A 24248-nucleotide genomic window follows, 5' to 3' on the forward strand; every position below is an offset into this window, starting at 1 on the left:
CTTTAAAAACCTTTAAAGAGATTTAAGAACTTTTTTCTTTGTCAGACTTGACTGGATACTTTTTACATGCAGTTGTCATAGCTCGTGTAACAGCTGCTTAAGTATACTTTAATCTAAAGCTTGCTAAAACCATAAAGAGTAGGAAACCGAGGCTTGATTTAAATATCTGCAGTACATTTACACAGTGTATAGATAGTTTTATGTTTGCAGTTTGCTCTTCATCCAGTAGATGGCCATGAAAGATCAGTAAATACAATGAAACACCCTGAAACGAACATGAGACGTGACATTTAAGTAAGTATACAAAACTCTACTTTTTGTCTTTATATTTAGAGCCTTAATGAATTCTATCAGGGCACACCAAGTAAAAATCAATCAAACAGACCAGTTTGGAACGAGACTTGATATTTATTATTTAGTGTATTGTTGGACGTTATGATGAGAAATATTTCAAAAATCTAATGTAATTTAAACCAAACAAGCAAGCAGGAAGTATGGTGTTTCCAGTTAGAGCCATAGTGACGTATTTTCATGCAGTTTGGCCTCTGCGCACCACCGCAGGGGATCTGAAATCAAAGACTGAAGATCTGATTGAAGTGCAGACTTTCAGCTTTAATTGACTGTTTAAGAATTGCAGATATTTTTACATAGAACCTGTCATTCTCAGAAGCTCAAAATTAATTAGATGAACTAACATAATTTTATACATAAGGATCTTTCCCCCCGCTTTATTTATAGAGTTTTTACATGCAGTTTGACATATCAGGCCTAATAAAACAAGTACCAAACGATACAAAGACATACCTCAATACATTCAGGCCATTACAATTTGGATGAATTTTGAGAACTACTGAACAGCATATAACCAATCCCCATCCCAAGGTCCATAAGGATCATTTTTAATATTTCATGACTCCATGACGTCTAGAACCCATCACCAAATGCTGTGTTTCGTCTCCTGAGATGCTATGTCAGCCAAACTGAGTTGCTGCTGGTTTGTGGGTATTTTGGTCTCCAGTTAACTAAAAAGCACGCTCTATTAGCCAGAGATCATCTGACCTTCTTGACTCACTTCTTTCATTTCATGAGAAACTCTTGGGTGCTTCTGCAGTATGCTTTGGGTCATTATCCATTTGCACCATGAATTGCTGTCCAGTCAGTTTGCAGCATTTGACTGAACCTGAGCAGAGACCTCCACACCTCACAGTTTTTGATACATTTTGATACTTCTATCAGCAGCCACAGTGGGACCTGCTTCCACTGGCAGCCATACATGCCCATGCCCTACTGACCCCACCATCACAGACGGCATGTGTAGCAAGCACCTGACACACACACAGTGTTTGACGTGTTTTTGCATTTCTTTATTTCGCTTGTTTAGCAGTTCGCTGTGAGTAAGGCACTCTTGAGCAAGGAGTCAGCTCCTTCTGTAGCTCCTCCACTGCACACACACCCTGTCAGTCTCTGCCATCACTCTATATAGGGAGAGAGAGTCATCAGTCACAGCACACACACCTATCCCCACCCCTCCACTGCAGCATACCAGAGACCACACTCCTGCTACAGTATGTTAAGGAGAGCTGTTTCTCTACTCTAAGAGCTGTTTCTCTTCTCCATACTCCCATTTTAATTGTACAAGTTAATCTTGATTTAATCTGTCCAAATATATATATTTTTTTTTTCAGAACTGTGCAGGCCGTTTAGATGCTTTTTTGCAAAGTCTAATCTGGCCTTCTTGCTCTTCGGGGAAGCCAGTGCTTTCCACCTCATTGTAAAAACTGCATTTATATTCACAAGGGTGTCTCATGATTGTAGACAATGATACACATGCCTCCATGGGAGTGTTATTGACTTGGTTAGATGTTGTGAATGCTTTTCCTAACCAAGCAAAGCATTTGTAATCATCCATTTTAGTTGTTTTCTGTGGTTTCCAGGTAGATGCTGAACATTTATTCTTTATAAGAATGCACCAGACTGTTGATTTGGCCACTCCTAAAGCTTTTACTATCTTCCTGATAGTTTTATTCTGGTGTTTCAGACTAAGGATGGCCACCTTTATCTATATCTTTGGACCTCATGTTGAGAGCACTTGCTATGCTAAACATGTATTTGTGATCTGTGTTAACACTTAACAACTACAGATTTTTATCTGCTTAATTTGTCATGGAATAATGAGAGAACAGATTCCACTTGGCCATGAAAGTGCTTGTCAGTCAAGCAAGCACTTAAATACCACTTGTGTCTGAAAATATTAAAGTCTGTATATAAAAATGCTGCATTTCCTGAACAGGAAATGCAATATTTTTGCTAAACCTCTTGAATTAAAGCTGCACTTTCCTCAATATTTACAGCACACACAAAAAAGCAGTAATTAAATTTATTATTACATGCACATCTGTGCTTGTTGACATCCTCTGACTGGGCTCAGTGAACCAGCAGGAGGGAATGGACTGTAAAATAAATCTTGAAGTGAAAGTAAAAGTTCAGCTACTTAATTTCTTTTTCTTTTTTCTTTCTTGACCGGCTGGTTCACCTAACTGCAGGAGTGCTCTTTTTCTTTATTCTTTAAACACCACTCTCTCCCACTTCTCTCCCACTCTGAGGGTGCTGTACCTCCTCCATCCATAAATGCCACGATCAAAGTCTTCACTTTATTGGTGTTAGACTTGACCTCTCACCCCACTCTGCCAAATGTCAGGACTCCACATCTCTCTGGTCCAGCTGTTATAAATAAAGGGCTGGGGTCCCAGAACTTGCACATCCCCTGAATCCAGGATGTCTTGTAAACGGCCTCTCAGACATGACCTTACTGAGAAGAGAAGGTCGTAATGCCAAAGCGGGCCGATAGCAGATTGATTCAGTGCAAAAAGTGTCAGTGCACTTACAGCAATCAGCGGCAGGACTCTCAAAGCTGGTGGTTGAAAATAAAACATTTTGCCCCTTTAAATATTTGTTGCAGATCACCCCGACCAGCAGGAGCAAATGTTCAGGTATTCTCACATGGCTTTTAAAAAAAAGAAAAATACATGTTAGAGTCGGGGTATTTTAGTGCTATTTCTGTGCACAGTTTGAGAAAGGTCATAAGAGTGTTCCTGCTTTCAGCAAAGCCTCAATGTTGTTTTGTTGAACTGTCCAGCAGAGGGCAGAGTAAGACTGCTTAATCCATTGATCCGCCCTCACCTTCCACCCCCTCCTCTTCCTTTCTGCTCACATCCCTCTTATGATAAACTTTAAAAATCTATTTTTCTTCCACTCGCTCATATTTTACCCCAGAACGAGAGATGGCACTTTTACAGCTCAGGATGATTTGTTTTCTTTCTTTGTTCTACGAGCAGTTCCCCCTCTTTTTCTCCTTCTGTCTGCCAACTCAGTGGCTCTTTGCCCTGCACGGCTTCCCCCTCATTCCAGCCTAACATTCTCTCTCTCTCTCTGGAAGAGGCTGTCACGGCCAAATTGTGAATTTATGCACCCATGGGAGACGTCTGCAGCTCTCCATGACTCCAGAGACTGAGAACACACAGACTTGTGAGCTTCATGTGTACATATACATTAGACACATGCATGCTTTACACATACAAAGGCATGAACACATACTTCTGAGGTATCTCCTTAAAATGCCAAGATTTTATTGCCTCGAGCACAAAGCCAGCTACCAAAAGCCTCCCCCCTCCTTTTTTCAGAGCAGGCTGATTCTCTGTATATGGCTTAATTTCAGCCACCTGTAGAGTTTCCACATTTGCTTCACAGTCTACACTCTCAATTTGTGTCTGTGTAACCCAGGACAGCTCAATCCCCTGGCTCTCTGCCCAGGTACACCCTATAGCTGCAGCTAATGAACCATAGCATTGGTGCCAAACTGTGGGGTGGGAACTAACAAGAGTATGGTCCAGATATGGTGAAGCCCATTCCCAGTGCCTGTGACCTCGGTGAGAGAAATCCTACGGGGCCAGTCTACACCCCTAACACGCTTGCTGCACTACCACAAACTCAATTACCCTCATCAGTCATCGGGTCCAAGCAGCAGGACTAACCCCCGTGCTACAGTCCAGTCACAACACCCCAGCTTCTCCTCAGGTAAGGCTGTGTGTTTAACTACACACACACACACACACACACACACACACACACACACACACACACACACACACACACACACACAGCTGGACTCAAACAAGAGACTCTGACATTACATAGTGCTCTCTTAAGCCCTTCGGCCACAAACATACCCTGTTATTCTTATTTATCAGCTTATTGGGGGAAAAGAAAGAGGAAAAGGACTGACAAATAAAGCATGATGTTGTGAAAAGAAGAATGCAACTGTGAGAGTGGTCTGAGCTGCTTTGGACAGAGGAGCAGAGAGTAGAGGATGGTGGGGGCTCTGTCACAGCCCCTCCAGGGTAATTGGCTCCAGATGTGAGGCAGCGTGGCCCCTGCGCCAGAAAGGCGTCAGGGCTGCATTAAAGGCTCAGCGCAGGGCTGATGGGATTGCAGGGACACAAACTAACCCCTGCTCCCAACCAAAAAAAAACAGAATCCCACACTGCGCTGCTGACCACTGGGCCTCCATCGGCGCTCTTCCTTACTCCTCAACCTCTGGTCGTTACATGCCAAGTTGACAAACCACTACAAAGCTTTTCCTTGTAAAACTTCCCTTGTTTATTTATAAAACCCTCCTCTTTCACTCTTGACCTTGATTCCAGTCCTGAAAACATACGGCTCTGCTACAGAGGTGTATTGTGTCTCGAGGGCTATATAGGGACTGCAATCTTGGAGTCAAATTTATTTTTTAGTCATTGTGTTCTCGCTATTGTGTTGGCCCTTATTGTGAACTGGCAGGTGATGCGTGTGTCAGTCAGTTCTTCCCCTTTATTCGAGAAAGTGACGAGTTTGCTGCACACAATGGTTTTCAGTTAATACACAGCTTTGGGAACTCCCATGGTGAAAGGGCTGAAGGACATCGCTCATCTACAAATGCAGCACGGACTTGTCTGAAGCACGCTAGCTGAAAAGCAGGAGCAGATGATGTTGTCAAACTGCACCATGTCACATATAAAGATCTCTAATCGTGTTTTTCTCCTGCTTTGAGGCCTTATTTAAGCAATATGATATTTAAAAAATCATAAAGAAATAAAGAGTATAAATGGGTCACATTCTCCTATGACCAAAGCGTGTGCTCTTTCAGAAAGAGTGCTCAGAGTGAGGAATGCTCTTACTGTGACACAAAGAACATGTTTACTGATAGAGCATGGAAATTGATTAAAAGCAGAAAAGCGGCATGGAGTGAATGTAGATGGAGGGAACAGAGAGAATGGGAGGAAAGAGGAAAAAAATAAATAAATGGAGAGCACTTCATCAGTGATGACACTTGCGTATTGATGGCGTCTCTTCTGAGTTGCAGTCCCCACCGTGACTAACAAGGACAGCCACTCATCATGCCAACCGGCATTTAAAAAGCTCATGTGAAGCACCTTTCAGCCAGGAATGCCTGTTGAACAAGATTATGCGGGAAAACAGAAAGCAGATGTTGTCCGCACTGAGATTTTCAGTTTCTGACGTCCACCACAACAGAAGATTCAATTTAATTTTATTTATAAAGGCACCAAATCACAACAACAGTCACCTCAAGTTGCTTTGTGTTGTAAGGTAAAGACCCTACAATAACGCAGAGAAAACTCCAACAATGAGACGACTCCCTGTGACCAAGCACTTGGCAACAGCGGGAAGGAAAAACTTCTTCTTAACAGGAAAAAAAGGCGGAAACAGGTTCAGGAGGGGCAGCCATCTGCCGTGACTGGGTGGGGTGAGGGGAGGGAGAAAGAAGACACACTGATAACAGTCTCCAGCCACCTGTAGAAACGTAGATAATACTTTCTGCATATCTAATCCAGTGGTTTCCAGCCTGTTTTCACACACAGGATGGGCAAAGTAGGCTGAAGGTCAAAGTGAGGACACCAGGTTCAAAGCCAACCCTTCTCCTGATTTCCAACAACAGAAAATGATTTTCAAAGAACACAGCCGACACCTCTTGAAACAATACAAAAGTGGCGGCTGCCAGCGGGAGCTTAATTCCGGCCCACCATCGCTCCTCTGCTGGCTCATTCCATGCTTTAACCCTGGGAGATGGTGCTGTCATACTGCTGGACATGGGCCCAGGGTGTGAGTGAGTTTAACTAAACAAAAACACTCCCACCTCTGGGCCCGAGGACTTGGGACCCAGTCAGATCTCCATTTAAAAAAAAAACAAAAAAAAACAGCTCTGGTTTGAGTTAACATGCAGTTTTCCTGCTCATTATAAACCTGGAAAAATACTTGAGTATGTGGTTATCTTCACCTAGTTAGGTTTTGATAAAACATAGGACGCCTGAGTTTCTGTGAAATGGTGCTGACCTGGACTGCTGTGGACACAGTCTGACACCAGGTGGCAATCTTGCTCTGCTTATGCGTTTAGTATAGAGGTTTGTAAATGATCCCGGGCAGGAGAAGGTCACAATTCTTAATTTCTGTTCCTATTTCTCAGAAACACTGTTGTTTTCCCACTACATTTATAGCTCCTTTATCTAAGGACTTTCTCACTGGCATTTCTTTAAATTATTCCTTCAAGCCCAAAATTATTACAATTATTTGGAAAAAATGTACTTCAGTATTTTTTTCTGCTGTCATACTTCATTGCTTCTACTCCTCATGACAACCAAATATATATTCAGCTGTGGTGCCCTTTATTTCTGGGAGTGTCCTTAAGAGGGGTGGATTGAAGCAGGGGGATATTCCCTGCATTACTGAACCTTGTTTTAAAAAAAGAAAAAAGGGTGGCGTGAAAATCCTGCAGCCGCTGCTTTCTCGCAGAGATGGCGGGGGCCAGCCTGCCTAATTCCTCAGATTAAAAGCAGCAGTCGGGTGGCCGTAGGTTCCAGAGGCAGCATGAAGACAATCTAAACAGCATCATGATTAGAAACGTACAGAGCATGTGGCTTTCATTAGCTACAGGCTGAAAACCACAGTACAACTGAGGAGCGGGGCCTCAGCGTCAGCAGTGTGCCTGCCAATCAAACAAGCAGACATGTTTTGACTGATGAGCTTTCTAGAAAACCGATAAAGACATTTTAGTGGTTAAATAGAGCAAAACTGACATGTCATTACATAAACAATGTCTCTTTTATCAAGTGCTGGCAATTTGATACAATCTAACACATCATTTTAAATTAGGCGCACATGGCATGCGCTATAATGAACCAACAAACTGATCACCGGTTTTATCACATTCACCGCAGTAGACGATGTAGCTGAAATAGTTTTACCTGATTTTAGACTGCTCAAAGCTCAAAGACACTCAAAACAAATGCCCCAAAAAATAAATGTGATTCATAAAACCCACAGTGTTTACAAATACATATAGTGTCACATACAAATTTTAGGAAAGCAGTAAACTTCGATGTAGTCTTCAGCAGGTGGTCAATAATTTACATAAAGTGCAAAAATCGCAAACACAGAATAAGTAGAAATGAAAAAACAAGCACATTAAAGTCAATTTACAGCTTTGTATCACAAACCCACACATCAGATTTGAAAAAAAAAAAAAGACAAGACTTGCCCTGAATTTGGTACAGTACAAAAGTCAGTGCAGTACAGGAGATGTAAACATTTAGCTGAGATTGGAAAGAACATGAAAAAAACAAATGTAGAATAATTTTATCATAAATAAAATGCCTGGGGGCGATGCTGTTCCCTTTATTTATTCAACTTTTGGTTTGTTTGGTGCACACTTCCTTTTCTTTGGTTTTGTTGTTGGTCTGGGGGAGGAGACCAGAAGGGGGCTAGGAGCTCTTTGCCCATGTGATGATGATAACACAGAAACTGGTGACTCCCATAATCACGCCAAAGACCACGAGTAGTGCAGCCTGAAGGGGAGAGAAGAAAAAAAAAATCGAAGAAATTACCAGATTACCTCAAAATATAATGTATGCAACTTCATCGCCAGATCTTCTATTTACGGCAGAGCTCATTTACCCCAACAGAGTCGAAGGACCTGAGGGGCTGCCTGCTGATTTTGAGGTAGAAGATGCCCGGAAAAACAAATAAGAGGCAGCTGGATGTTGTTGATCCTGAGGAACAAACAGGAAAGGCTCATGATAGGAGATTTATAAACTGTTTGAGCAGGACTCCAGCCATTAATTATGTATAAGCAGATACTGCAGTTCTAGCCAGTACAATCAATAACTGTGGGCTACTGGGATATTGGCAGCTTATAATGCCTGTTCATATTTAAAAGGTTACAGGTAAGGAAATAAAAATATATCTATAATTTATGAACAATATAATATCTATTGATACCCCCCCCCCCCCCCACTCCCCACTCCCATATGTTAAAAGTATTTTCAAAGTACCACATACCTACTACTCCAAAGACATTTCTGATATCAGGCACAAAGATGGCGAGTATCAGCACCACACACAGGATGGTTAGAGTTGCAGCGATGTGGATCAGCCAAGAAAAGGCACGCCCCCCGAAAAGCATCAAAATTGCAGCTTTACGGGCCTGCAGCAAGCACACAGACACAGACAGTACTCATTCAAGCTGAAAGCACTCGAGTGTTATTGCAACTAAATGTCTTAAAGCAGAAAGAAGGAAAGTGAAGTAATCTGCTTTTTTAGCAGCTGTAACACAGTAACAGAGCCAGATGAATTTTCTAGGCGACAATAAATTTAAATTGATAAAGTTAAAGAGTAAAAAGGTGGAACTGAAAAATAAAACCCTCTTGATCACAATAACAACATAAAAATGATCAACAAAGCCTTCAAGCATTTTCAGTTCAGTTCTTCAATTTTACAGTTTGAGTAAAAAAAGAAAAAAGAAGAAGCACTAAACAAACCTGTGTGAAAAAGCATCGTTATTATTGTGATGAAGCAGGTCTACTCACAGGGAAGTGTATAAGTGGCACAGTCAGCAGCACAGACAGGAGGATGGCCAGTCGAACCGTTATCACCATGATGTCCCGGGGCAAGTATGCATCATAACTGAGGAGCAGCTCGGATTCCACCTGAGCTAAAAGTTAGAAGATGAAAACAGAGATGGGACAATGCTTTCCTTTGAATGAAAGTGTCCCTGATGACTTACCGTAGAAGGTGAGGTAGCCAAACAGCGCAGAAATAAAGTACAGCAAGAAGCTGAGGCTGATGCCGATATTCGTGACCTTCTGCATCCTGGCTTTGGTAGGTCTGAAAGACGAAGCGATAATAATGCACTCACGTGACAAGCACCTATTATGGTCATTTCCAGCTCCATATTTTATTCATAGACTTAGAATAGCTTTAAATGATACATAACAATTATAATTTATCTTATTATCCTATCCTGGGCCTTGGTGTGGCCCCTAAGTCAGGTCATTTAACCTCCTCTCCACATAGAAAGCAAACTGTAGGAAATGCATGTAGAGGAGCCTAAAGCCTGAGCTTCTGACTCACGCATCCTCTAACTACTTGAAACTTTGCTGTGTTTAATATAAGCAGCTGTTTTCTGTCATAACTGGATGCATATGACAGAAAACAGGCAAAAATAGTAGAAATAAACGTGAAACTGACCGATCCAGTTCGCAGTAGATCGGCAGGACAGCCGTGTGGCACAGAAAGGAGAAGGCCATGGTGGGGATGGCATAGGCACTCTGCAACACAAACACACACACATCAGTCAGAGCACAGCCGTCATTAACAAATTAACAACCTACTCAGTTACACTGGAGGGAGGAGGTAGGTGGGTCAAGGTATGGTCCTCATAGTAGTAATTACTGCTTGGGCTGCTAAGAGTGAGGATGCAAATCGAAAAGTGTGAACTTTCTGAACTTTTCTTTCACTAAATGCATCTTATACTACGTGCAAGTATACACCTATAGTGCCGTGTGAGCACATTATAGGAAACGGTCGAGAAAGTGTAAATTGGTGTCACGTGTCAGCTGCGTAGTGTGCTTGAGTTCCACACGTACAGGTTACACTTCACAGGTGAGAGTGTGACCTGTCAACACGGTGGAGCAGCTGCAGCAGATCCACGTTTAACAGCTTCTCACTGCCACCTCAAAGCCTCCGCGTGTTCAGTGCCGAGGAAAAACGCTGGTTTCCTATACGTACCTTACTAGAGATGACGAAGAGTGTTGGAGAACACTCTGAGTCAGAGGAATTTGATATCTGGAGAAACAAGGTGAAAAAGCGAGCCGGTTATTTCTAGAAAGAGATGAGTTCAGCAGTGCTGCTGCAAATAGTAAAGCTTAATTTCAAGCTTAAGGGAAACAAGTATTCTAATATAGCTCATAGCAGGGTTTTTTGTATGGTCTGTTTAATTCCTAAAGGTCAGAGTTGATTTCCAGGATCAGGCAAGGTCATCTGGACTTCCTGTCCTTCAGGAATAGCATCAGTTACCATACACAGATCTGTGCAGCCTTCTCTGGTCCTCATCAGCCTGTGCAGACACAATCAGTAAACTCAATCTCCTGGGCTTTCCTCTTAATCCCGTGCCCGTGACCTTCTGGACCATACTGCACCAGATCTGTGTTGTTTTCAAAAGAGTATTTATGTGCTGAAAGAAATGCTGTTCTTACCTTGAAGGCACCTGAAAGGGACGTTATATTGTGGGGCAGTGGGCAGGGGATGGACCATTTCTTGACCACGACCTACACACGAGATAATAAATAAAGTCAAACGAAAAAAACTAACAAACAGACGGACGTATGGAGGTTCGTGTCAGAGCTTACCACAACTGCAAAGTACAGCATGAATAAGAAGGCGAGACTACTAGTGTATCCCAGGAAGCCTGTAAGGACGGGAGAAAGATCTATCAAGAAGCAACCACACAAGAAAAAAATAAATAACACGCTTGAGGATCGCTTAACGTACCAATTTTAGGCAACAAGGACAGAGGTAGAACGACACAAAGTGTGATTATGATCAGAAGCAGCCTGCCATCCTCATACCAGGCATTTCTGGAAAATAAATAAATGAATGAATGAATAAAAACAGCAAGGGCGTGAACTATTACAGGTTAACACTGAATTAAGCCAAATGTTTTATTATCAGGTCAGGGATAGGAGAGAGCATTCTTCCATGCCTTAAGATGAGCCAGCTCTGGAAATTTGTCTCCATTTCGTGCTCAAATACAGAGCGACAGATTCATCATGTGGTATGAATTAAAGGCTTTAGCTCTTGCAAACCATAACAATTATGTAATTCACATGCAAACGTTGTGTCGCTCCATCAGATGAGACCACATTTCACTTGCTGGGTTTTTGGAGAGGGGGAATAATATTTTCCTTTGCCGAGGGATAGCCTTGGCAGTTCATTCGAGATCGGGGAGTAAAACGAGGAGGAGGAGGAGGGGGGTGGGGGCTTGGCGTCCGAGGTGACACATGTGGAAGGCATGCCGGCTCCACCGGGGTCGGTCGAGACGGGTGCTGCCCAGCTCTCTGCTGCGGGTTGTATGCGGGGGTCGTGAGGGACTGGCTCTACCGCTCTTTATGGGGGCTTCCAGAGTCAAGCAGCACCTGCTCTGACAACATCAACACCCACTGACCCCTGTTTGGCAGTTTCACAGCTGTGGCGTTACCATAGGCGCTGATGGATTTGTCTCCGCGTCTACACCGTTTCTGCCCTGTAACTGGATGTCACCGAGACCTCTGCTCTGACCTGGAGTCTCTCTGGTCCAATCAGGTCTGCTCCAAGCCAAGTTTACGCGAAGTATTCGACCCAATCTTAATTAAGGCAAGGCCGGTTTATTTGCACATTACTTTTCAACAACAAGCACTTTAAATTAAAGAAAAAAAAACTCTCATTCCTGCAGACATTTTTCTAAAAAAAAAAAAAAAAAAGAAAAAAAGAAAAAGAAAAAAAAAAAGGGATCTCTGGAGGCTCCAGGCTTACTGTATAGTCACAGGATACCTAGAAGAACCATGAAATGTGGAACATTTCACGCTATAACAAGATGCAGGATAGCTCTCGGTTAAAGCCGGAGCACGACTGCCAATGAGTCAATCTCGAACATCAGCATAAATCTGGCCCCGCACAATCCCAGATCCACAGCTGTCCGTGTCTTTGGCCTTGAATTTAAACGCGATGAGAGAAGCGGGACACACGCAGTCTGTTAGCGGCAGCGCAGAAAAGATTGAGCGTGACTTTGTTTTCGCTCTGCCGTATTATGATAAATGAGCCAGATAAAAGAAACACGTCTTAATATAAAACAACTCATTTATTTGGGCTTTGATGGAATCGAATGTGCGCGTCTGTTAACATCTCAAAGCCGCTCATTAACAGAAATGTTTTGTTTCCCTCAGCAGTGAGCTGTAATTAGAATGGCAAAACTGATATCCCCTTGTATCAGTCTGATTCCGGGGAACATGTGTGAGAGATTTTGGGGGGTGGGGGTGAAAGGAGAGCACTAATACAAAGCAGCTGTGTGTGGAAGATTCAGACGTTGACGGATAGGGCTGAGAGCAGCTACAACTCTTGCTTAAACCAGTGTGGCCAATAATAAAGTGATAGAAGTTACATTCTTTGCCAAAGACTTCTCTGCAGGCATGTCCACGCAGACCAATGAAAGGCACTGGCTGCTGCTGATAGGTGATGAATGGCTCTCGTATCGGGAATACATTTCCTGTGGGCATGCCTCACGCTACACGACAGACAGAAAAAACATTAGCAGTGTATTTTGGTTTAGCGAGGGAGCTTCCCCGACATTATTCATGCGCTTCTTATTGCCCGACTAATTCCAGTTTGTGTAGCTTTGTGGCGCACAAGTGTCAAATTTAACTTATTTAAAAAGGCCAAAAGGTATAATCTCCAACATCATGGGAACAGGAATGACTCATTCTTTATCTCAGTGCAGCTAATTTAAAAGAATGACTTTGTTCAACCCGCAGCTGTGACACGAATTTGAGCTGAATTTCTTTTTTGGCAAACGAGGGAGCTCACAGCGCTGGATATACCCACCCTGGGCTGTCTGCACTCAGGAGGCTGCTGATGGCTGCAGGAAGCTCCGACTTCAAGATGAACAAATAGGATGACATGGCTGAGAAGCGAGAGAACAGAAAGGGTTCAGAAATTGAGTGTTTATTAAAAAAAAGAAAGAAAAAAAGCACATAATCACACCAAACTACTAAATCATAAAAACAGCAGATGAATGTGTGCTGTCACAAGCAATCATAAGCTGCTGTGTGAGGATGATGAGCGTTTTTCCAGTGTGAGGAAATAGCCGGGGGGGGGCTGTACTACAGCTCCAATGCAAACGGGTGGGGCAGGCAGCTCAAGGGGATCACCGGCAAAGCCCTTGGCATAGAGGAGCGGACATTATGCAGGACTTCCAACTGCCGGAGACCGCGAGTAGCAGCCAGGACGAAGAAGTGCGAAGGGGGGAGGAATGCTAACAATAATGATCTCTGACGCTAATCCAGGTACTTCTCCCCCTTTCTCCACCTCACTAGGAAACAGGATACTTCCCTGTATGCACAGGCGACCAATCAGAGAGAGAGGGGGGGACTGGGGGTCACTTTTTGTGAGTATTGGAAGCCCCAAAAACTTAAATAGGCAAGCAAGAAAGGGGGAAAGAGAGCATCGTCAGAAGTGAGCACGTTTGGTATTCAGATGCGGTGTGTGGCCAGTTATAAAGGGAGATAATGTTAAGGGATTTAGATTCGTGAAGCCACTCTAGCCAGAGTTAGTTGGGCCCTTATTGCCCCCGAGGGCAGATCTTGCGCTTGCCGTTAAATAAGCCTGGCCTTAATCCCCCAGATCCTGTATTTGTTTATGAAAGAAAATTCCCCCAGCAACACTTCGGCCCACACAGACGCATGGACATTCCCTCTCTGAGAATAACTGCAGACATTTTATGTAAGCGCTCAAATCTGTCAATAAGATGTTACTCTGAGGCTGCAGGGTTTTTTTTAGCGGATTAATCAAAAACGTACCCTGGGAGAGTTCATCCGTCAACTTAAAGAAAGCATGAAATTTTTTTATATATTATATGTGTAGTTTTAAGCCACAGACAAATAAAGACATGCTGACAGAGATCACACACAGCAGACATGATGCAATGGTTTCGTTCGATGCAGCTGGTTACTGTAAGTATAACACCACATCTGTGGAAACTGCTGGTGGGACAGTATTTGCATCTTTAAAAAAAAAAGCAGGGAGGGAAAAAAACCCTGAGTGAAGAGAAAGCATTGCCAAGTGGTAAGAAAACGTATTATAATAATAAGTACGTATGTAAACTTCAAGAAAAGTTGACCTAAACCTTCTGTGTGTGGTCAGCAAATAGCGGCAGAGTGTGCTCAACAAAGGCCAGAGCCACTTTCATTTCATTAAGGACAAGGGCCGAAGCCGGCTGTGAGAGCCCTGGGCTGGTCAGTAATTAAGGTCAATTGGCCCATCAGCCTTTGGCAGTGCAGATGAATGTTTACCCAGAGTGAGGCTAATTGCACTCTTATAAAAGGGGCCCGGGGTATAGACAGATGCATGCTGGAGTGCTGGCTCTCACACGCTCACACATATTGCCCCCATGCTGGGAAAACCGCACACATACCAGAGGGCACGGCAATAATCCACTCAGCCGTGCCACTAATGACTGCAGAGGAGCTATCACCTCAGCTCTCGACTGTCTGGGAAGCACGGTTTGTGGCTGAGGAATGACAGTAAGAGAAAGAGAGAGAGAGAGAGAAGTGAGGGGGTGGGGGAAATAAAGGGAGGGGTCCCATTAGGCTACTCCACACACAGACGGTGGGAGTGGGTTTACCATCAGCGATCAATTAGAGGAGAAGTCGTGTTTCAGGCTCAGGGGAGGAGACAGCGGCTGCAGGGTCAGAGGTTATCAGGGAATCGAGATAATAGCCACACAGGAGGGTGGCTGTAAAACCCCAGCCATTTGGGCACCAGCAGGAGGCGCTATCTACCTCCAAAATAAACTGACCATAGTCTGACCCTGCAGCACTCCTCACCCTCTTCACCACCCTTCTATAAAAACCCACAAAAATCAGTTCCTGTCCAGCATGTCAGAAATGATGTATGTAACTGCACATTGAACCGGGGGCTCACTTACCACCGATATTTTGGATAAGAATAGCGATTCCAACCAGAACCTAAAAAGATAGTCAGTGTGAGCAAGTTCTCTGGTCACGGTGGAAAAACTTGTATAAACTTTTTGGCAGGGCAAATGTGCAGCAATCCAAAAATCAACACTTACTTTTCCTGGTTTTTGTAAGGCTTTCCCTCCGAGGTCTTCATATGAATTGATACCTAGAGCCAAGAAGAAGAGGGGAAAAAAAGAAGAATCAGACATGAAAACGATGTCAGGATGACTATCACATCACTAAATTATTCATGGAAAAATGGGATTATCTGGTTTTTATCTCCTCTCTTTGCTCCTGTAAAATATTATTTAAACATCATCTGAAATTTCTCACAACGAGGATGCAAATAATAAGTAAATGGAACAGGGGAAAAAAATCAAGTGAGGGTGTTTAAATGTAACAACTCTGGATGAAGCCCCTTGGATACACCCACAGAGACGTGTTACCCTGCATCCCACCCACCTGTTTGGTCACAGAGCTTCAGCAGGAGATGTATGGAGTACGCAGCCAGGCTGGACACCAGCACCAACAGGATACTGGGAAAAAACGTTTCTCATCATATCTTTACAAGCACGTATCAAATTGTAAAGTAAAAATAAACACTGGGAGACACAGTTTTAGATGCTCTATAGGAATTATAACAAACTAATCCAGATATCGTCTGGGATACCAGGGGTCAAGTCATGCATTTTTCTGCCTTACGCGCCGAGAAGATTCTTACCAAAACCCAACTATTCCAGTGCTAGCCATGGCATAAGCTAGACCCAGTATGCCGCTGCCCATGATTGCGTTCATCAGGTTAAACACAGAGGAGGCGAAGGAGGCACCTCTGGCTCTGGATAGCACAGCTCCCTGCACATATAACACACAATATAAATAGCATGAAGAAAAAAATGCAGCAGAAGAAATCTGATTATTTTTGTAAGAGCCTCAGGAAGATTACTCATGACAGTATTAAGAACAACTGGCTGGCCCTGATGATGGATGTCATGAAAAGAGCACAGCAGTGGCATGGAGGATCAGGGAATGGAAATGGGAATGGATGGAGAGGGATTTGAGCTGCTGGCTGTGGGACAGCTGCCTGAGCTCAGGATAAGGGGAGCTGCCCAAACTGCTTGACCTCTCTAATGGGGGATATCCTGGACAGAACGAGTGGCAACTCTTGTGTCAGTGTCACAACAAGCTTAGATTGACCTTCAGGCTGTTGCAGTTCCCCCTGTTACAGTACTGAGAGACAGGAAGTAAACTAAGACCCCAAATGAATAAAAATACAAAGTAGCTGGAGTTTATTGTAAAGCATGGCACACTGAGGTAAAGCTTATCCCAGCTTGCACAGGGTACAATTCAACACAGTTGGAAGCAAAACAAGAAGAAATCCAACCACTGTGATGGATGTTTGGAGACAAAGTTAGAGAGCCAAAGCTGAGTTGGTTTGGACGTGCAGAGGAGGGAGAGTGGATATATTGGACAAGGAATGTTGAAGATGGAGCTGTCAGGCAGGAGAAAAGAGAAAGACCACACAGATTGTTGATGGATCTCTTCAAGGAGATCATGCAGAGGGTCGGTGTGACAGAGGAAGATGCTAAGGATAGGCTGAGACCGAGGCAAATGATCTGCTGTGGTGACCCCTAAACAGAGTAGCCAAAGGAGGGAGAACATGTTGTTTTCAGTACTTTGCAAACATGTGTACGTCCAGATTGAGCCGCATGTTCACACCATGATGACAACATTTATGGGAACCCTCACATACTCTCAAACACTGAATCAACAACACACACCACACACTATGTCTTGCTTAGATTTGAACTCTAACTCTATATTGCTCACTGAAATCAGCCACATAAACTAACAAAATCAAGCTAGAAAGAGTCTCTCATTACCTTTAGACAGACAAGCTAAAACTTCTAAACTCTCTAAACATACATTACTGATGTTTTAAAAATGACTGTAACAGTCATTTTTAATATAATGCTGTAATACGTGTGAGGTCAAAAAGTTTTTGTCTGAAGTTAAAATTCTAAACACTTAAGTGGGCACTGAAATAGTCTCTGTGTCACAATAAAGTCTTTATCGGCATTATCAGTGCACTGTTTTAGCTTCAAGTAGCTTCAGCAAACAACATTAAATTAATCTAGTCTATCTCTGACATCAAATCAAAGAATACGTGGTTCAAAGGCTGAAATATGATTTTGGTTTTTTCCCCCTGCACACTATTAAAATTGCACATTCTGAAGAGGTGCAGATGGAGACACTTTGGTTTCTGCAGAGTTTTTGCAGGATTCATCAGCAGCTTTGAGCAGTCTGTCAGCGTGTATGTGGACAACTGATTTAATATAACCACAACAACATCCTCAACTGAGGGACTGACAGTAGAATTGACCATTTAACTGTGAAACCATGGTATGTAATTAAATCACGCTTCTCTTTCACACCAACCCTCTTCCTGTCCTTGACTACATCCATAATCTCCTCTGAGGTCTTCCTCTTTCCCTTTTGCCTGGCAGCTCCATCTTCAATATCCTTGGTCTAATATAGCCACTATCCCTCCCTCCAAACCGTCCCGACTTTGTCCCTGTGATGTACTCATTTCTAATCCTGTCCATCCTGGTCACTTGTCTCCAAGCACTCTCTTCTTCACCTCTCTCGTGTCCTGTCTGGTCCTTTAGATTTTTAACCAGTGAAATACTGAAATAATGCCAGTATATTAAAAAAAAATTATATATTTGTCTACTTCAATTTTGGACATAATTTATTTGCAAAAAAAGAGACAAAGCCCAAAGGAAACAAAGTTAGAGATTAGCATGAGAGGGGGAAAAAAGAAGAAGAAAGAGAGGTTCTGGTGTTGGGTGTACTTTCACTGCAAGTGCTGACACAGGCAGAAAACAGATGAACAAGCAATTCAAAACAAGCACGTGATGTTTTTCCTGGACATTTTGACAGCCTGATTTACTGACAACACTACACAAACCAGCCATTTTACCGGTAACTGCTGTAATTCACAGTTTATTATTAAATTAAACAAAAAAAGTCACTGTTGCTGTTTGACTTTTATTTTTTTAAATTTGGACCATTTAAAATATGTTTATTGAACTGTGATTTTAGATTTGTTGCAATTATTGCTACCCCTTCGCCAGATTTATCTTGAAGAAAAAAAAATCATTTTTTATCTGAGATTGAAAATGTCTCTTGGATAAATAAAGTAATATATAAAACACATAAATTCTTCCTTGTGACAGAAACACATTTATTTTCTGTCTCAGACTGTAGATTTTAGGTCAGCAAGTCATTCAGCGCAGTTTCACTTTTGGGACTTCGCCTGTTGTTTTACCTGTAACAGAGGTGCAGTCTCTTCGGTGTCCTGGGCGGTGCGTTCACGGACCACGTCCACATCGTTGTTGATGCTCATTGCGGGTGGGGAACCGAAGCGGGAAACAAATGTATTAGCGTAAAAAAAAAAAAAACTCGCAGATTGAGAGGAGACGGGGAGCCGCAGAGTTACGATACCATCTCAAACTCTCCTCCTCTAAACTTGTCAGCTGATCACTGTTGATGTTGAGTCACGTGCCTCTTATTTCCGTCGCGTTCTACACGTCAGAAATCACACCGTGCAATCAAAATGCGAGTCTCTGCTCGCTTGACCAATCACCGCTCGACGGTGGTCGACGTCTTATGACGTAGTTCAAGCATGCCTGTGATCGGAGGATGTTGAGGTGAGCTGTCTGGATCTGAAGTTTATCGTTAGTGGTTAATTGTATACTTTTGTTTTAAGCTTTGTTCTGATAATTTGAAGGTTTTTTTCTTTCCTGCCTGATTATTACGGCGTTATTATGTTCGTAGGTTTCTCGGCAGGATCTTTGTATCTACACAAACTCAAAGGAGCCTGAATCCTGCCGCTGTGCACCGCTGCTTTTGCTCCGCAGCGTATCCTTGCTTGGCTGTGAAGCCCATAATGGAGCCTAAACTGTACCGACCCCCTCCAGAGGTCCGGGGTATGACCTCTCTGGACAAAGACGCCTTCACACAGACTATTACAGTCCCTGCTCTACGGGTGCCCATTGGGGTCTTAAACAAAGTAGTGAAAAGCCTAAAAAAGTCGAGCATCCAGCGCCCTGGTGTGCCCAGGGTGGTTCAGGACAAAGAGCAGAATAGTGACTTTCGCTTGGTCCTGTTGGACCCTCGCAGAGTCTCCTCGCCGAGCTCCTTCAGTGAGACTGAAGCTGAGGCTCTGAGGTCGTTCAGTGTCAGTGAGGAGCTCCACTACTATGAGCTAAAGCTGACCTATGACAACCTGAAGAGCGAAGAAGTGCTGGAGGCTGTGCTTCCCCAAGGTCAGGATGTGACCTCTGCGTTCAGTCGGGTGGGCCACATCGCACACATGAACCTGAGGGACCACCAGCTCGCATACAAGAACCTCATAGGTGAGAGGCTGCTGCCTGGATCGGGGAAGGTTTTATTACAAACTGAAGTATCTATACGTCTTTCTGCTTATTTATTCACTTTATTTTTTTAATGTGTCACCCAAACTTACCAAGATTGGTGCTAGTGAACTGATGTGGGTACCCCTCTCTGCAGTGGCTCTGTGTCTTAAAATGTCAAAATGACAAGTAAATACAGCTAACAGAAACAGTGGATCAGCTGGGATCACCCATCATTTCCAAATTTACAGTAAGGCTTCTTTTCTGTGCCTTCTCTTGCAGGTCAGGTGATCATGGACAAAAATCCTGGTGTCACCTGTGTGGTAAATAAGATGAACATAATCGATTCCACTTACCGCAACTTTAAGATGGAAGTGCTGGCTGGAGAGGAGAACATGGTCGCCAAAGTATGTGTAGTTCCACAGAGCCCCGTTTCACACTTGTTGTTATTACATATGTTCAGTGCACAGGCTAATCGCTGTCCCGATCCCGATCCAGGTGAAAGAAAACGGGGTGACGTACGAGTTTGATTTCTCTCGCGTGTACTGGAACCCTCGGCTGAGCACAGAACACCAGCGGGTGGTGCAGCTCGTCAAGCGCGGCGACACTGTGTTTGACGTCTTTGCTGGCGTCGGACCCTTTGCCATCCCAGCTGCTCGCTTAGGTGCCAGCATCTTAGCCAACGACCTCAACCCAGAGTCCTACCGATGGCTGCAGCACAACTGCAAACTCAACAAGGTGGAGAGCAAAGTCAGAGCCTTCAATCTGGACGGCAGGGCGTTCATCCGGGGACCTTTAAAGCAGGAGCTGCCTGTACTGATGAGGGGAACATCTGCCGTTCATGTGGTGATGAACCTGCCTGCCTTAGCTTTGGACTTCCTGGATGCATTCAGGGGCCTCCTGCACCACCAGGAGCCTCCTTGTGATGAGAACCTACCTACAGTGCACTGCTACGGCTTCTCCAAAGATGATGACCCTGACACAGATGTGGTGGAGAGAGCTTCCCGCAGCCTCGGATTCCCTCTGAAGAACCGATGCTCTGTGCATTTTGTGCGCAACGTGGCTCCCAACAAAGATATGATGTGTGTGAGGTTCACACTCCCTAAAGACGTCCTCTTTGGAAGTGATGCTGAAGAGTCAGGTAAGGAATCACTCCTTATGAGGTCTTCAAAAAAAACAAGAACAAAACAGCCCAGCTGATTCTGAGGGGATGGGAGGAAAGACCCATATACAGTTTTGGCAATTGGCAGATAGGGATTTTTCCAAAAGAAAAGGCTCAAACATCCCATAAATGTAGGAAGAAGAGGCATTGAAAATAAACAAGAGGAAAGCATGTTTGTCTTTTATTATGAAACTATTTCCTCAGTTTTCTTTCATAACATTTTAAGTTCCCACTTAACTTAGACATTACTTAGCCCATGGTGTGAATTTTTCGCATGCATGGTAAATTAAAATTAAAAGTAAAGCATGAATACTTGTGTTTGCACTGTTATATGTGCTGAAATTCCAGAGCTAATTTTCAACGTTGGCACAGAGATGGTTTCTATGATGTTTTTTTCTGTTTGTCTACAGAAGCCATTGAAGAGCCAGCCTCAAAGAGACAGAAGTGTGAAGAAACTACAAATGCAACGTAAGGATAAATATTGACTTGGCACAATGAGGACCATGAGGATCAGCGTAGGAGCTGACTTTATTTTTTGCCCTTAAATATTGTTTATTTGAAGAAGTCACGGCTCAAGTCATTTGCATTTTCTTTTTTTCTTTTTTTAAATTCTGGCCTGCGTTTAATTTTAAAATAAATCTGCAAAATGACAGACAAAACCTCAGTGTTCATTGCCATTTATTTAAAAAATAAAGTTTGCACAAAATTTAAAAAGTTACATACAACATACATATAAGTCAGAGCACTCCCCACCCACAGCAGCGTAGTGGTAGTAGTGCAATATTTAAAGTCTTTTCAGTCACATTTCTAACTGGAGCAGCTTCTTCAGCCTTTCAGAGGGAACAGCCCGCTGAACGCGTCCTGGATGGCGCGATAACACGCCAAAGCTGAGGTGTATCCTCCAGCTGTGTCCTGAGTCACGGCGGCCCGCACGTGATTCAGATACCTGAGAACAAACAGAAAGCTCTGCTGAGTAACGCAGGTTGGATATGTTAGAAATAATCTGCCTGGCCGGCACCCCGAAGGCTGCTTTTAAAGACTCTTCCTGCGAATGTAGCCTGAGTTTAAGTTTATTTTTGAAGGTTTTTTTCCCCCTCCTCCTTCTCTCTGGTACCCTTTGGCCCTTTGATGAGATCAGCAAAGACAGACGTAGACATACACCAACAGTGCAACACCTTGTGCCTAAAAGCCTCTCCGACATGGCTCTATTAAAGTATTATAGCCGTTTTTTATTTTTTCTAAGTGCTTACAGATGTATCCTGCCAAACCTCCTTTGCGGGGATCTTAAGCAAACGCGAACGTCACTGTTTATTTTCACAATCGTGCACAGGCAGAAAAAACAGTCACAGTGATAGCTGCCTCTCTACTTAAGTGCTCCGTCCCTTCCCAGTCGAGTAATTTCTCAAGTGTGTATTGTGCGCTTAAAAAGCGAGCCGTACCGTTTTCTCTTTCGTGTTACTACAAAGCAAAAAAAAAGCAAAGGCCGCCAGCGATCCAGACAACACGTAGCCTTACCCATCAATACTGCCCAAACCTCTCACACCCCCCCGTCCTGCCATAGTCCTGGCAGAGGCGTCTAAAGCCCTCACACGAGTCTGGCTTTGTGGCCCCTGTTCCTGTGAGCTCGGGAAACTTCAAAGTGAAAAGTGAATCAAGAGCACAGACAGCACTCTGATTTCCATGCTCATTCAGGCTGCTTTACAGAGAAACCTAACACCTGCAGGGAGGCTCAGAGAGACTGACAGAGCCGAGGTGTATGTGAATGAGAGATGGATGAGGGGGGAAAAGGTGTTGGCGATAACACTCGCTGCATAGATCGGATTTTGCTTTCTGTTGTTCCTAAGAACCCAATAAAAACATTGAAAATGAAGGTGAAACATGCTTGGTAGCATGTCTGTGACATTAAAAACACAAACACCTCACAACAGAGTGAAAATAACAAGGAGGACAGCACAAAATGTCAACCAGACGGTGCACACAAAGACCACTAGAGAAACGGCACACAAGTTCAAAACAGGAGGCCCAGTGATTAATAATAACTTCATTAGGCCCAAGCTGCTGTAGCCTGTCCTTCAGAGCACTTGAGGGAGGTCTTCTCATATGGCTTCCTGCATCAGATGAGTGCTATCTATTGATTATATTGTACTGGGCCTTTTTAATGGTGAAAAAAGTGGGCTATTTACAGCCTGGCTAAGTCTGCTCTTCCTGCTAATCTAATCCCCAAGCTACTCATGTGGTCATTCCTTCCAAGAAAGCTGAGAGCTCTGTGTAACTTTATACCTGCCTGCCCCTAAGGAGGGAGAGAGAGGGAGAGAGCGCAGAAAGAGAACATGAAGGAGAGGGAGGAAGAGTGTAGTTGAGGGGGTTGGGAAGTGGAAAGAGGAAGGAGGGGAGGATATGGGGGGAAATCACCTTTGGGTATCATCATCACAAACCCTCTTCTCTTAAACTAACCCTGCCTGCCCTCCGCTCACCCCTAACACCCGAGGTTAGTTCAGTTCTGCTCCATTAACTCGGCGGATAATATCCGCATCTTCCCATAAAGGCTAGATGTAAGTGAAGCTGAAAGATAAACTTCACATGACTGTACTTGACAGGACAGACCAGCAACAGAAGATGTGCAACAACAAGAATGCTTTTTTTTTTTTTTTTTTAGCCAAACACCAACTTACGAAAAAAAAAAAAAATTACTTGTGAAACAGACGCTTTGCTCCCCTCTGAACACTGCTGCTACACTGTGTGCACCAATGCTCCTTCACTCCATCAGCTCCCCCCCCCCCCTCCTCTCTCTCCGAGGACTGGACTGCCTTTTGTTTCGCAGGGCGCTGAAACCCAAGCCGTTTCGGCCGGTAACATCTTTCACTCTCCGGGCCCCACTGGAGCATTAGCTGCAACTCGATATGGGTCTTTTCAAAGCTTCGTATTATTGGGTAAATATGGGTCACTTTGGGCTCGCCCATTATGTCGCTAAGGGGGAGGCGGGAAAAGACGGGTGCAGGTGATGAAGACGACTGAATGACACAGTATGACACAGTGTGAGTGTTAGGACTGCAGTTGTCACAAGGGAATATGTAAAGGGTGGTCGAGGTTTGACTCCAAGGAGTGATGTGTGTTATTTTCTCCAACAAAAGTATCATGACTTTAAGTAAACAATACTGTAATATTCCCCATATGGAAAACTCCTTCACATACAAGTCTAAGAATATAATTTACACAAAAAGGTGGAGTTTGAACTGCTTTTGCAGTTTTCTCACACAGCAAGATTACTTGATTTCTTTTAGCATTCACAAAAGCATAACAGCTGATAAGTGCTTGCATTATTTTTCAACCTCTGACTCTCACCATCTGCTGCTACCCTTTGCTTTAAGAAGCCATGTGCGGTTGGATCAAAACAGTCCAGAGTTAACAGCGTTTTTTTTCCACTTGGGTCTGGAGCTCTGAATACCTGGGCAATGTCTCCTGCTAATGCTAATAACCATCAGAGGCTTTCCTGACGGGACCCCAAAAAAAGTATTCTCCACTCCTGCTGCCTGGAAAACACTGCAGAGCCCCATCTCTAATTAAAAGTGAAAAGGT

General features: G+C 43.7%; 3 protein-coding genes across 3 annotated transcripts in view; 1 reads left to right on the forward strand and 2 right to left on the reverse strand.

Annotated features, from left to right (window-relative positions):
• Window positions 1–7128: 7128 nt before the first annotated feature.
• Window positions 7129–18629, reverse strand: slc38a6 (solute carrier family 38 member 6). Its single transcript, XM_085143219.1, has 16 exons — window positions 18424–18629; window positions 15817–15947; window positions 15558–15631; window positions 15209–15261; window positions 15065–15104; window positions 12964–13042; window positions 10879–10964; window positions 10737–10795; window positions 10584–10655; window positions 10117–10173; window positions 9577–9656; window positions 9113–9213; window positions 8916–9040; window positions 8389–8533; window positions 8005–8099; window positions 7129–7895 (listed from the first exon to the last, which is right to left on the reverse strand). Exons 1-16 carry the CDS (start codon window positions 18499–18501, stop codon window positions 7812–7814), a joined length of 1359 nt encoding a protein of 452 aa, XP_084999345.1. The 5' UTR covers window positions 18502–18629; the 3' UTR covers window positions 7129–7811.
• Window positions 18630–18702: 73 nt separating this feature from the next.
• On the forward strand, window positions 18703–21331 carry trmt5 (tRNA methyltransferase 5). Its single transcript, XM_085143218.1, has 5 exons — window positions 18703–18805; window positions 18933–19513; window positions 19793–19917; window positions 20009–20651; window positions 21083–21331. Exons 1-5 carry the CDS (start codon window positions 18798–18800, stop codon window positions 21142–21144), a joined length of 1419 nt encoding a protein of 472 aa, XP_084999344.1. The 5' UTR covers window positions 18703–18797; the 3' UTR covers window positions 21145–21331.
• A 2-nt stretch (window positions 21332–21333) lies between these two features.
• Window positions 21334–24248, reverse strand: part of mnat1 (MNAT1 component of CDK activating kinase) — a 31222-nt gene continuing 28307 nt past the window's right edge. Inside the window, exon 8 of the mRNA XM_085143220.1 lies at window positions 21334–21618. Within this exon, the coding sequence (XP_084999346.1) occupies window positions 21498–21618 (121 nt within the window). The 3' untranslated portion in view covers window positions 21334–21497. The remainder of the gene's footprint in view (window positions 21619–24248) is intronic.

The sequence above is a fragment of the Neolamprologus multifasciatus genome, chromosome 19, assembly GCF_963576455.1.
Source record: "Neolamprologus multifasciatus chromosome 19, fNeoMul1.2, whole genome shotgun sequence".
NCBI lineage: Eukaryota > Metazoa > Chordata > Actinopteri > Cichliformes > Cichlidae > Neolamprologus > Neolamprologus multifasciatus.